This window comes from Trichosurus vulpecula, chromosome 7, assembly GCF_011100635.1.
Source record: "Trichosurus vulpecula isolate mTriVul1 chromosome 7, mTriVul1.pri, whole genome shotgun sequence".
In the NCBI taxonomy this organism is placed as follows: domain Eukaryota; kingdom Metazoa; phylum Chordata; class Mammalia; order Diprotodontia; family Phalangeridae; genus Trichosurus; species Trichosurus vulpecula.
Window position 1 is genome coordinate 128,233,678 of NC_050579.1, and position 15,503 is coordinate 128,249,180.

At 36.6% G+C, this 15,503-nt stretch overlaps 1 protein-coding gene across 1 annotated transcript; it reads right to left on the bottom strand.

Annotated features, from left to right (window-relative positions):
- Nucleotides 1-12,470: 12,470 nt before the first annotated feature.
- Nucleotides 12,471-13,526, bottom strand: LOC118858153 (trace amine-associated receptor 7a-like). Its single transcript, XM_036768613.1, has one exon. It carries the CDS (start codon nucleotides 13,524-13,526, stop codon nucleotides 12,471-12,473), a length of 1,056 nt encoding a protein of 351 aa, XP_036624508.1.
- Nucleotides 13,527-15,503: the final 1,977 nt, after the last annotated feature.

Sequence of the window (15,503 nt, forward strand, 5' to 3'; positions counted from 1 at the left end):
CAAATGGGGTCATGAAGAGTTGAAATTGACTGAATTGATTGAATAAAAAAGATGCTGATTAAAATAAGCAGTTTCTAAGGAACACAGACCTTTCTCAGACCAATAGAAGGGAAATCAATGTTCTTCCAGTCAGTGTCACTGTGGATTCATGTAGAATGGCATACCCCAAGCCGACTGGGAAGTGAATAGTGCCTCTCAACATATCATATTTATAGCCACGTCACCCAGCAGGGGCATGAACTTGTCCTGTCAGCCTGTTTTTATTTCAAATACCAACACTGTAGCAATGGCACTGGATGGGTGTATCCAGGCTGCTGGGGACACTCTGGACCTATACTGACACCTTCTTAGCACCCCATCACCATTGGCAATATCAATTCAGAGATTTAATATTATATGGTAGTTAAATGATTAAACTTTATGGAACTTCAACACTGCAAGTTAAGAATGAGGGGGAAAAACAGAAGAGTGGAAAGGAACGTCCAATTCAATTTCAGTTCTGACTCACCAGACAGTGTTCAGAAATGACCTCAATATCACTTAGACCACAAATATCTTTCCTAACTTTTGCCTTGTCAATTATGATTGAACATGTACATCATTTATTTATTCATTTATTTTTTTATTTAAGGATTTATTCATTTATACATTCATTCTTTTGTCTCTCTATCTTGCAAGAATTTAAAATCAAGCAATAGAGGAGAAACCAGAATGGATTTTTAAGTTATATTTCAGTAGGATTCAGTGAATACTCAAGGGTGGAACCATATCCCAGGAGGTACCACAGTGCTAAGTCAACCAAAAAAAAAGTTAAAATAGTCAAAGGATTGTGGACCAGGTTTTGGAAGTAACCTTATTTGAGAATTGCTCATTGCTAGATTAAGAAAGTAAGTCCCAGGGAGGTTAAGTTCAAGATAGGAAGAAAGAAGATTTGAAAGCAGATCATCTATGCATGAAGTCAACATCCTTTCTACTATGCTACTTTGAAGAACCCAAGAACTATGTCACCAGTTTCCAAGTACAACAGGACTGTTTCCAAGAAAATAGAAGAATTTATCCGTATAACTTGGATGAGATATGTACAATATTACATCAGTGGTATTATGATGAATGTAAATAACCACAGACATAAATATTTGGACCAATATTACATTTAAATTTGGGGAGGAGCAAAAAGGAAAGATTCCTGCGAGCATCATGGGGAGAGGAGGAGAGAGACATTTGTCTTTCTGTATATGAAGCCTTCTACTACCAAGAGAAATAGGTATTTGAACTACATTGAGAGTGTCAAAATATGTTAGAGATATCCTGTTTCCCCGAAGTAAGGTCCAGCAAGCAGGCTGTGCCCTGAGCTTGGCATAACAATAATCCTTTGTGTTTTGGATGATCTATCTCATCCTCTGGCAAAGTGTACTGCACCAGGTGTTCACTCCCCCTATTTCCCAACGTCCATCCCAACATCTATCATGTCTCTGACATGGTCACAGTCCTTGTTCCTTGTATTGTACTCCTGTTTCCATCACAGAACTCTTCTTCTGTACCTCATAGAATAATCACAATTCCCAAGATTTGGGACAATATTGTTCCCACAGGACTTGTGGGAGCAGTAACTCAAGACCTAGAAATGATTATGTCATAGTCCAGCCTAGTACATACATACATACATATACATATATATATATACAAACATATGTGTATATATACATATATGTATGTGTATATAAATGCTGCCTATTCCTCAACATGTTAAGCTCTCCTACTCAGGAGGACTTCCATTGTAAGTGTTTTTCTTATTCTGAAACTAAGTTAACCACTACTTGACTCCTATCACACCTGCCTTTGGACTGCTGTTTCACCAAGGTAGAGACCAGTAAAGTCTGGACTGCATTCGGAATTCTGTTGCCATTAGTTGGTGGAAGTGGTCTTAATGAGTGGATGTAGAGGTAAGGCCTTGAACTCTCCAGTACCAGAGGGATGGATTAGGTGCCACTGGAATTTCTCCCCTCTCTTCTGGCAAGTTCATTGCTCTCATTCCTGCTCCATTATCAGCTTAACCTTGATTGAACTAACATTTCTTTTTGAGGAAAAACTTTAGGGCCCCTTTCTTCACTGGGTTCATCCTAGATCAGTCTGGTAAAGTGTTTTTTACACATAGATTAAGTGGCTTGTGTGCCTATATTTTGCTTGTTTTGCAGTGGTCTAGTAAATTTGTATCTTCATAAGCATCTGGTCTGTTTAATTGCTTATGCCTCTGGTTTGTATGCCTCTAGAATCAGTAAATGCATGCCTGGCTATGGACTGTGCACCTATCTTTTTCGTGTTTGTATCTGTCTTGTCTGTTTCTCTGTGTTTACAAAATAAGAATGTCTATGTCATATTTGTGCTGTGAGCTTGATTCTGTTATGTTGAAAGATTAAAAAGATTCAGCCAGGCAGAAGGAATTCTAAGAGTTGTAGCTAGAGAGAACACTCAGAGAGATTTATGAATTTTACTTCCTCTCACCTTAGGCTTTCTGTGGGAGATTACATTCTAAGAAAAGAGGAAAAACCTGTAAGACATTTTTTTTTTCTGTTGTTACAATACTGGCCAAGTTGGAACTACAGAAATAAAGTTAAATAATTAAAATTGTAGAACTGCTAAAAACATCTTAGCAGATTCTGGAGGTTTTGAGATTAATCATGAGGGAGTGTGGCAGTTAGTCATTTTAAGATTGCAGAAAAGAATTCAACTAAGGGGGTAATTTCAGTGACTCACCCCTTTCTGAAACATCTTAGTAAGTTTTGAGGTACCACTCTGTAGCATTTATTTTAAGGAAAAATAAGGATTAAACTTATAAAAGTTTTTAAAGCAATTGGCAAGATTAATACTTTTATTATTCTAGAACCTAGGACAATGAAAGATAGTTGGTAGAAAGCACAGACTAAAGAAAGTTAAAAAAATAAGTATATCAACCTCTTGTTAACCCATCTTTGACTTTTCAGTTTTTATCTTATATTTCCCCAAGCCACCACAGCACCATTGGGAAAGGAAAGTATTGTCCCTTTAAATAAAGGCTAGGGTAGATGCTAAAAAAGGACAAAGCATGCCAGAAATATTGAGGGACCCTCCCTACAACCCCAATCACTGAACATGGTGTAGCTTTGTGGAGGGATGGAAAGAGGACAGAGGTATTCAGTAAACCTCCCCTGCCTTCCCCACCCCCCTCACCCAGGTTCATGAGTCCAGAAATTGCTAAAAAGACCATTATAGCCCATGTCTTTCTGTTAACCCCTCTCATCCCAGATCAGGTTACCAAATACAGATAGTAGGGAAACAGAAAGCTGGAGAATTGTGGGGAAACTTGAATTGTGGTCTGCCCCACCCAGTGGGAGTGGGGGCAGCAGCCACAGAGGGGCTTCCCACATCCTGCCCCAGAAGCTCCCCAACCCCAGCACCTGCAGCTGGGAATGGGGACAGACCCCATGGCCAGCATTCCTCCCTGCCACCAGGAAATACCACCAATGGGGAGACCCTGGTACCAGCCTTGCCAGCCCCTAGCCACACTGCCCTCCTCCTAGAGCCCAATCAGTCAATGTCTCCAATGCAGGGGCAGTCCTTGACAGGCCCTGCCCACCTTCTGCTTGGGAGTGTCCATGGCAATGCCTATCATGGCAGAGGGTGGGGGAAGTGGGGGAGCCAGACAGCTTCTGCCCTTGGTGCTTCTACCCTTCTCTGTTTCAGTTGCAGAAGCATATTAGATGTGTAATTTTAGGAAAGTTATTTTATTGCCGGTTAATCTAGTTTCCTGATTTGGAAAGAGAAAAATAGTAATGGCTATTGTTGCGAGATCAAAATGATATATATGTGTGTATATATATATATATATATATATATATATATATATATATATATATATATATATATATGTACATATATCGATAATATATATGTATATATGAATGTATATATATACATATACGTGATTGTAAAGTACTTAACACAATGGCTAGAATATGCTAAGCACTACAATATTATTTATCTAATTTAATATAATTGTTCCATACCTGATAACTTTAAAGTGGTTTTAAAATGCCAAAGGTAATAAGATCAATGATTTTCTTATGCTATAATTTAAGAACACAATTGATGTCATCTGAAGTTTATTGTTTGTATTATTCTTGAATTTCTAAATTGTATTTTATTTCTAAATTCTCTTATATTTTAAAATTTGACGGACTTCTGTAAAACAGAAATGCTGTTAGATAAGGCAATTTTTAATATGGATTTTGTTAAATATGAATTGGGCTTTTAAAAGGATGTGACAAAATCAGATATTTGAAAACTGTTAAATATTTAAGGAAGTATGCTTAATTATGAAAGATAATAAAAGTGATAATAATATTTACCATATTAGCAGATTTTCATTTGACAATCTTGGCTATTATAAAAATATATAAGGCACTTTAAAGATGTTGCTTCAACATATTAATCATGAGTCAACTATTTAGGTGTTTGCTGTATATCTGAAGCCCTGGAATATGGGTAGTTTTAATTTATAAATAAAGGATTAATAAAATGTTAACTGTTAGGGAAACATCATGAAGATATTCAACCTCCAAGCTGAGGTTAGTGAAGTTTTACTATTTATGGTAAAAATTACTGGGATTAAAATTTACTGTTGTTTTGTACTTTGATTACTGGGATAGTTACCTGAATTGTCACAAAGCCAACAGTAGAAAATGACATGTTTGGCAGTCTGAGAATTGCTTAAAGGTGGATGTCTGTGTCTGGGAAAGGTTTTAGTGATGATCTCAGACACAGCCTAGGCAGGATCCCTCTGACTCTATTTCCCCATTGGTCTAGTTGCCAACTAAAACGAAAAATTCCCCACCTGGTTAATTGTGCGCCTTGCCTTTAATACTCTATGACCACATAACTGGCTGTTAGCTCTGACTCAAGCCTAGAATCAAACAGAGCTAAGAGAGTTTTTCCCTCTATTAAAATATATGATGTCTCTCTTTTTCCTTTTATAGCAAATTTCTATTATCAAGAAGTTTTGTAAGCACAACACTAAATCATTTAAATAATAGCATGAGACTGGAATGTCTCTGCATTACTATAATAGGATACAGGTATGAACATCTTACAATTATAACCTGTATTTTTGGTGAAATCATATGATTAGACAAAGTAATAAGACAAAGACGCAATGGAAAAGCTTTCTAATTAAATGGAATAGCATATTTTGGAAAAAGTGACAGGATTAGACTGTTTTCTCTAAAGAACTATATACAGATGTATATGATTGGGTTCCAAAGTTTATCTATCATGGAAATTTAAGGTTTGCATTTTATTTTTAGGTTTAGTAATATGCTTCGGTAATAAGTTCTCAAAATTGGATTGAAGATTTATTAATTGAGGAGTAATTTGATTTTGTACAAAAATTATATTGATAATAGTACAGAAAGTTAAATGATTTTCCCAATTTTTGTGTAACTGTCTGATAATCTTAAGCACAGAAAAATCATCAAGATGGTATCCATATGTGTGATATGTGAACTGAGGAAAGAAAGATTTTTTTTAATCATCAGAAAAACTGCTGTTTAATCCATATGAAACCTCTTATCCGTTTGATTTTGTAATATATGCACATCTATTCACATGCATTTTGTTTTATGGATTTCATTATCTGATAGGAAATGGCATACATGTATGTATATGACCTTTATATACACAAACACATGCATATATACATACATATACACACATACCTGTATATGCCTATCTACACCCATATATGCATATATTTGTGTGTATATATATGCATATACACATACACATACACATACATATACACATAGATATACATTCCATCCCAGCAAGCCAAGCAAGTACCAAAGAATACAAAAGAAATTAAGATAACAAATTCAGCAAAACCAACACATCAGTAGAGTCTGGTAGTATATGCATAGATTCCATACCAAAATTAAGAAGGGGAATGAGATGCTCAGTCACATAATCAGTGAGTGATCTTTGGACCAGGCAGAGAAACAGGAACTTCACAATATAAGTGGGAGAATAGGTCTTGGAAGCCGCACTTCTCCATGCACATTCTCAAATCATTTGAGCCAGCTTTCTATATTATGTCAACAGCTAATTGTTATTGAAGATGAAGATTGTCCCATAGCCAGAATCCTTATATACTCATTCTACTGAGATCCTAGAATTAAGAAAGCTGGGGAATAAAAAGTACTAAATGGAATTCTATGACACAGCCATTGCGTGAAATAAAGTATAGTTCTTTGAGGGATGGTGTTATACAAAACCATCACTGAGGAGTGTGAAGAACCCCAGAGCTGGGTGGGGCAAGATGGAATCCCCATGAAGAAAGGGTTTTGGTCCAATGTCTGTTTCTGAATAACCTTGTAAATTTGACTAACTAATTTTATGACTTCGGTCTTCGATGCCGTTATCTTTAAAATTGCAGGACGGAAGTATGTGTTCTTTAATTCCATCCCTCAGGGAGTATGATTCTATTTTCTGTGGTCCCCATATAAATGTTTAATCTTCAAAGTAATAGGGGTAAGACACTTTTTCCAGGAGGAAATTATTATATATGTGATGGAGAGGAGAAATTATTGAACTTAGAGGCTATCCTTGGTGCCATTCCTGTGTTTAAAACTTTATAACTGTATGTGATAGTGGGTAAGCCATTTTTCTTCTTGGAGCCTGGGCTTCCTCACTTATAAAATGAGGGTATTGGACCAGGAGTTCATTAAGGTCCCTCAAGCTCTAAATCCTATTAGTGTTTGATCCCACTTATCTAAGTGAACCTTCTAAGTCCAAAACTACCAAATGACAGCCATTGTTATGCATTGTGAGGAGAAAAAAAGGATCCATTTCTGCAAAATTCTCTTCTATTCATTCTAATGCAATTCCAACTAAACAATCAGGCATGAAATCCAATGTATTTTGCTTTTGGTGTCACTGACCTAGACAGCATTGTTAATATAAACATATGCAGTTGAAAACTAAAGGGAATCTCCATTCTGCCATGCTATCTACGTATTTAGTCATTCATAAAATGTTTATTTATGCAAGGTGTCTCTGTACCACATCATTTCCAAGTAAGTCCAATCCTCTTCCCCCATGCTTTCCACATTTGAACTATCCCTATTAACAAAGGAAAACAGTTAAGCAACAACAATACAATATCTCAACTACTTCATTTAACACATGCAACATTCCCAGCTGAAAAGAGGCAAGTACATTTCATTATCCACTTCAGTACAATTATTGGTTTTTCAATTATTCAGAGTTTGGTTCAATTTTAATAATATTTTCAATTATATTATCTTAGGCATTACAAAATTAGTCTTCTGGGTTTATTTATCAAATCATAAGATCACATCTCCAGAGGTTTCATTTTGCCTCTTAGACAAGATACGAACTCCTCTGTTTGGAATTTAAATCCCTTGACAATCAGAAACAAGCATACATTTCTAGGTTTTCCTATACATTATTCCCTTGTGCTGTTTTTGTGCTGTTTTTCACAGATGACATTCAGCCTTCCACATCTGTGCTTTTTACATAGGCTGTCAGAATTCATGAAATGAGTTTTCTCTTCATTTCTACCTCTTAGAATCCCCAACTTCTTTCAAAATTTATCTAAGCACCATCTCTGACATGAAATATTTCCTAATTTCCTCCAATTGTTAGTGCTTCCTGCCCCCTAAAATTATGCAGTATTTACTTTGCATTTTGTATATATTTAGAATATCATTGATCTTTGAGAGACTATGAGAGTCATTTCATCTAATCTCCTCCTTTTACATGTGAGGAAATAGATCAAGAGAAGTGATGTGAATTTCCCAGAATGAGAAAGGTTATAAGTGTCAGAATTGGCATTTGAACTCGTGTCTGTAAACTCCCAAGTCCACTTTTCTTTCCACTACAACACATTGCCTCAATATCTTGGCAGATGGGCTAAACCAGGTTGAGTGGAACTGACAGGCCTCCAACCCTCAAACTCACTGGAGAGTTAGGGGGATGTATACCCCAACCACGTGAAGACTTCCACCCAGAGGAATGGGTAGATGAAAACAATTTTTTCCAATAGCCATGAAGGTGGCAGAAGTAGGCACTGTGGAGGGCTTAGAGCTTGGTCAGACATTGAAGATCCAGGGCCATCACAAGTTGTCATGACTTTTGTCTTGCAACTGGACTTTGATGACCCTGAAAGAAAATGTGAGGCTGATGACTTTGTGCAACTCTGCCTCACTTACATCCAATTAACAAGTGAGTCGAGACATCACCCCATGATTTTATTGGTCCTCTTTGAAAATGAATGACGAACAACAGGAAGGGAAGAAATGTGGTACAGTGGAAGCACAGGGTCTGTGGCATGAAAGGATCTCGTTCTATTCCTTTTTTCTCCCACTTTCTATTTGGGTGACATTGGGCAGTTTGCTTAATCTCTCTGAAACGAAATTTCCTTATTTTCAAAATAAAGGGCATTGGACTAAGTGACCACTAAAGGTTTTTTGGGGGTTTCTAAATCTAAGATCTGGTATTGCTTCCCTTGACAGACTCTAACATCCTTGAGGGTCGAGTCTATTTCTTTTTTTTTACTTTGTATCCACAGAACCTAGCAGTGTCTGTGGAGACTTTTGTCATGTTTGGATCACATTTCCCTTTTATTCATTTCAGTAAACAAGGCACTGGGGATCAATGACCTCTGAGGTAAGTTACCCTTCTGAGAGTTAATATCACAAAATATCTATGTCCAGCTTAAGCAGCAAATGACTGAATCAAGTAAGGAGGGAAGCTTTGTAGCAGACAGCTCAGTTACCTTGAAAGTAGAAATAATCTCAATAGTATTTAGAAATAGTCTTGTTAGGTGCTACTTTATCATGTAGCATCATTCAGTCCTGTTTTTAGTCACGTGTGATTCCTTGAGACTCCATTTGGGATTTTCTTGGCAAAGATACTGGAGTAGTTTGCCATTTCTTTCTCTAGCTCATTTTACAGATGAGGAAACTGACACAAACAGGGTTAAGTGACTTGCCCAGGGTCACCCAGCTATTAAGTGTTTGAGGCCAGATTTGAACTTAGGAAGATCCAGTGTACCATCTAGCTGCTCCCATTTAGCATTGTATTGCTACATAATCTTTATAAGCATTTTATCTCAGGGAAAACAAGAGAAATTGGACCAGATCTTGAAACGGAAACTCAGCTATATTTTCCAGACACCAATAAGAAGGATACTACATCATAAGAGGCATTGGGAATCTCTGAACCTGTATAAACAAGGTTTAGTTTTAAGGTATCTTAGAGTTCTTCTTGTGCAGTGTTCTTATTTAATATGAAAAAAACCCAGACCCGTGTAAGTTAAATCCGAAGACATATAGGTATTAAATTTTGACTTCTGGACATCTAGGCAGACATATGACATTTAGGGGGAGAAGAGAATGGAGTGAATTTTTGAACATCAATGTTATGGGAGGAGAGAGACATTTCAGAACATGAAATCCTGTATTACAGCGGAATGTTGGAATTTGAGTACTTGGCTACCAGCCAGAGTTATATGGCCCCAATAAAGTACTTTTAAAAAATCCTGGTCCCCTAAGGTACCTCTGGTCCCAAAAAGTAAGATGGGGGGAAGGATTGGGGAGCAACACAGCGATTTTATGGCCCAGGAAATAATCACTCTGGATTTTTTTTTCATTAAGAAGTATAAAGTAAACCCTTTACTTCCAACAAAGATGCAGGGGACTTCTCAGCATCAGTGTTATCAGCAAGGGAATCAGCCCAACAGAGTATAGTGTAAACAACTTGGATGGGAAGGCTTTAGGAATATCAATCTGGGAGTGAAGTCTTTGTAATTTGAGCCTACTCTCCAAACACTGGAGCTGTTAGACAGCTAAGTGGCAAAGTCTATAGAATTCTGGATGTGCGGTTTAGAAGACTTGAGTTCAAATCCTGCCTTAGACATTTGTCAGCTGTGTGACTCCGGACAAGTCACTTAACCTCTCTAACCCTCAGTTTCCTCATCTGTAGAATGGAGAGGGGGTTTAGATTTGATGGCCTCTAAGGTCCCTTCCAGCACTAAATCGATGATCCTCCATATAACATTTTAATGTTTTGTTTTACTTCATTTTCCCTAGATCAGTCTCAAGGAGAGAACAATCTGTGTGTGTGTGTTGGGCTTTCTCTCTAACAAAAATGTGGATGGTTTTGGGTTTCTCAATGGAAACTGGAGACTATAGGAAATGACATTCCTCACAGATAGGCTCTTTGCCCACCATAGTAGCACTGAACTAGATTATCCTTTTTAAGGCAAACGTCAGTGTTGTTAAAAAATCACTGTATATTCCAACTAGGGTGCGCCACCTGTTCAGAACCCTTTTATATAATAACAAAAGTATAATAAAGACTTAAGGTACCCTCTGGTCCCTTACTAAACTATGCCCCAAATGTTGAACTCCAAAGGGTGAAAAGCCTTCAAATTTCCCTTGGACTGTAGGCAAGCCCCTGTATAAAGAATCTGTGCTTTAGCAGAAGCCCAGGCCTAAAAGCTGTAGGATATGGTTTGCACCAGGGGAGCCAAGACTGATATGAAGCAAAACATTAAGTGGTAAGAAAGACATAGTTTGTTTGATATTTTGATATTCACTTCACAAATCATAACACACAGAATCATTTTTTTGCAACAGACCTGCTGGGCATTAAAATACACAAAAATGATTAAAACTTTTTAAACATTTTTTCATATACATCTTTATTTTAATTCATAAAGATTTAAATAAATATATTGGCAACCTTTTAAAAATTTCCTGTACTTTTAACTTAAGGAGAAAGGAAACTACATGCTAGGGAATTGCTGACTATACAGTAAGTGGGTAAAAAAAGTATAACATACCTAGTTGCAACATATTTGATGGCATGTGTTTGGCAATAGCATTACATATGCTTACCTACATGTATACATGTGTAATACATGTATGTTTGTGCATGTACATGTGCACTGTGTGTACATATACATATATGTGTAATTGTAATTGCAGCCTAAAATTGGGGCAGCTCAGTGGAAATGTGGATAGAGTGCTGGACCTGGATTCAGGAAGACTCATCTTCATGAGTTCAAATCTGGCCTCAGACACTTAACTAGCTGAATGACCTTGGACAGTCACTTAACCCTGTTTGTCTCAGTTCCTCATTCGCAAAATGAGCAAGAAACGGAAATGTCAAACCACTCCAATATCTTTGCCAAGAAAACTGCAAATGGGTCAAGAAGAGTTGTACACAACTGAACAACAACCTAAAATCAATGCTGTCCCATATTAACTTTATGACTTTTTTAGGTGATAAAAAGTAGCCTCTTATATTAATGGAATGGGCTAAAAGTTGTAAAAGCAAATTAGATTCTGCTGTAACTGCTGGTTTGGTAATGTTATATTATTGTAGCATAATATTGCTAGTGAGGAAGGCATTTGGTGTAGTGGATACCATTATGAGCCTTAAATCAGGAAGACTTGAATTCAAATCCAGCTCCAGACATTTGTAATCCTGGTCAAGTCACTTCACCTCTGTTTGTCTCAGTGTCCTCAACTGTAAAATGGGTGTAATAGCACCTACTCCCCAGGGTTATTGTGAAAAGCCAAAGAAAAATATTTGTAGAGCACTTAGCTCAGTGTCTGGCAAGTATACTATATAAATGCTTGGGATTTCTATTATTAATGAAGTAATGGTATAAGAAACAATGATAAAATGCACTTACACTAAAAAAAACCTGTGGAAGGCTAAGTTCTCTCATTGTTCAGAATATAGAGAAAGCCAGGATTTGGGGGGCAGAAAACCATTGGAACTGTAAGAACTCCTTTCACAGGGAGGCTCAACTTCATTATTGGCTGTAGGTGGGATTAATCCCTCACTTCACTTTCTTTAAAAAGAAAAAAAGAAAGAAAAGGCAAAGAAGTTAAAAAAAACTCCAACAATATTCTACAATCTAGAATACAGCTGAAAACATTTCAGGGCTAGTGATTTGGATAAATACAGTTGTTTACTACACAATAGAAAATTATTCACATTTATTTTATGTGCAACCATTTAAAAAAACATTTAAAAGGAAGAAAAGATATCAGATATGTTCTTGGAAGGAATCAGAGTAGGTAAAATACAGGATCTACTAGATGAAAGGCTACCATAGGGAAGGGATCAGATAAGATTATAACATACTCATTAGAGAAGAAAAAAATCCTTTTACCCTTTGGTCCAAAACAGGAATAATGATGAAAAACATATGTCAAATGAGAAGAGAGGAACAGGATTAAAATTTTGAAAACAACTGGTAAACACTATTCATCTGCAACTTGGCAAGGTAAATAAATTTTATTAAGCATCAACTCTAAAATTGGGATTTTGAGAGCATACTTTCATCTTATAATAATTCACCTGTTCCATTCTTAATTTTGTTCTATATTTTATCTTCTTCAATCTAAATCCTTAACATGTTCAGAAAACAAATCTATTGTTGAAGAATGACCTCTGAAGACTTTCCCAGTGACAATTAGTTTAATTGCTCTTCGAAACCAAGGGTAAAATAAAGCATAAATCAGAGGGTTCATGGCTGAGTTATAATAGGCAAACCACATTAAAATTTCAAAAATATATGTTGGGGTGATAAACCCTAGGAATGCATCAATTATAGATTCAATAAAATATGGGAACCATGAAATCAGAAATGCGATCACTGCAATGCCCAGAGTTTTGGCTGCTTTTCTCTCCCTCTTGGACACTCTGGCTTTGTAACTCTCTGAGGAGGACTCAGTTTTGCTGTTCATACTTTCAACCTTTCTAGCCTGTTGCTTAGCTACAAGAAAAATTTTACAATAAAGAATGACCATGACCAGAGTAGGAATGAAGAACAACAGAAAGTCTATCAGTACCCAGGTTTGATTCACAGCAATCTGACAACCTCCCACACAGGTGAGGGCACTTACTAATTCCTCTAACCCATCATCATTGGCCCCTGTGTAAAGAAGTGAAAAACTAAATGTAATGGCAAGGAGCCAGGAGAATGTAATGCAAATTCCTGAAACTGGCAGAGTGAATTTTGTTGGATAGACCAGAGGGTCAGTGACAGCAATGTATCTATCAATGGAGATTAAGCACAAGTGAAAAATGGAAGAATAACAAAATGACATATCAAAACATGAATGGAATTTACAGTAACTCTCTCCAAAATACCAGCAACTCTCCACTGACCTCACCATGCTAAAGGGCATCACAGTGGTTCCCACCAAAAAGTCAGCACAAGCCAAGGAGGCAATGAGAAAATTGGCTGGAGAATATAGCTTCCTGAAGTGAAGAATTGAAATCATGACCAAGAGGTTTCCCAAGACAGCCAGGATAACTGCAGAGCCAAAGACCAGATAGAGGATGACTCTGGGTCCTGGGGAGTAGGAGGTTTTAATGCAGGACTCGTTGATGTTCTCATAGCAGAGCCGTAAAGCTGCAAACTGGGACTCATTGCTACTTTTCGTCATTCTTCTCTCTCAACTTATGAATGTCTTTGTTCTACCTGGTGATCACAGAAAAATATCATTGACATTTCCAATATTCCTAATAAAAGATAAATAAAATGCATGTCTGTACAAAGCCAAATACTATCCTTCATGAATTATGATCCATTTCACCTAGATAATATTTGTAAGGTACTTAACACATTGCCTGGCACTCTTAGCACTATATAAATGCTTAATCCCTTCCCCTTTCCTTCAAACACTGAAGCCCTCATCCTCTGTTATACTCTTAATATATCAATTTGACTCAGTAGAGCTGCTTTCAATAAGTCTACTAAGAATCAGCACCAAAACAGTACTTATCTGCTTGGTAACATTTCCCTCTAATCCTCTCATTCTGTACCTCTGACAAGCTCCTCTGCAAAGTTCAGTGAGATACTGAAGGATCCTTCAGTTCAAGGATCACCTTTTATTACTTTGCTCTTCTTTACATCATCAACACAGAGTTAATGCCTAAAGGACCACAACCTTTCTGGAACTCAGCCAAAGAAGTGCCAGAAAACCCCTGAAGAGACAATCCCTGTGGCTTTGGGTGTGAGCTAGAAGAAACTTTTTTTCCAATAACCATAAGGAAGAAATTTTTTTCTGTTATGCTGCTGTTTGCTCTATAGGAACATAAATTATCCATTTTATTTTGCAAGATTTGTACATTCCTGTGTATGTCTCTTTGTTCTATAGATTTTTTTGATGGTCAAATTTATGGCGAATGTACTGGCATCTAATACATATATGTGTATATACATATATGTATGCATGTGTATATGTGCATATATACACATATATATGAGATGCAGACACATATACATGCATATTTACATACATATGGCTATATGTGTGTGCATATGATTGAAAGTGTAACTATTAAAGCTTAAAATGGTATTTTCTTTTAGGAAACCTTGACTACTATGTGTAAAAACATATACACATACATGTGTATAAATATACACATATAGACATATATTTAGGTGTATTTAAACAGTTTCTTCTGATAAATAATAATCTGTACTTTCATAGTATTGACAGCCCTTTGTAGAGCATCACTCATCAATAAGTTTTTAGAAAATTTTCCATCCTAAGATCACAACTATACAAGCAATTATTACATTTTTACTTTATGACTTTTTAGTTTCAATCTGCCTGAATATAGTTGGATTCCTTGGCAGAATCTTTGAAAACCCTTGGCCATTTGCATATTACTTTGAGGCATCAGAGGAGGATTTTATTGGAGACACTGAATACATATTATACATATACATATGTGTATTAGAAATGTCCATATATTTCATCAATATGAGAAACTTGCACTGTGAAAATGTCTTTCTACAAAGCAAATTGGCCACTACTGTGTAACTTCAGTGACATTCTTCCGGGCAATGTCACTGCAGATGAGCATAGAATAGTGTACCCAAGCTGACTAGGAAGTAAGAGTGCCTCTGGACATATCGTATTTATAGCCCCAGGTAATTTTCTTTTGTTCTTCTAATACCCAGTAGAAGCATGAATTTGTCTTGTCAGCCTATTTTTATTTCAAATACCAACAATGAAGCAATGGCACTGGATGGGTGTATCCAGGCTGCTGGAGACACTCTGGACATATAGTGAGGCCTTCTCAGCTCTCCACCACCATTGGCAATATCAATTTAGTGATTTAATGATATACAGTAGCTAAGTGATTAAACTTTATAGAAGTTCAACACTGAAAGTCAAGAATGAGGGAAAAAACCAGGAGGAGAAAGGAAATCCCAGTTCAATTTTAGTTCTGACTCAGCAGATAGTGTTTAGAAACAACCTCAATGTCACTTAGAAATATCTTTTCTAATTTCTGCCTTGTCAATTACAATTGAACATCTACATCATTTATTTATTCATTCATCTATTTTTTATTTAAGGATTTATTTATTCATTTATCCATTCATTCCTTTGTCTATCTCTCTATCTTGC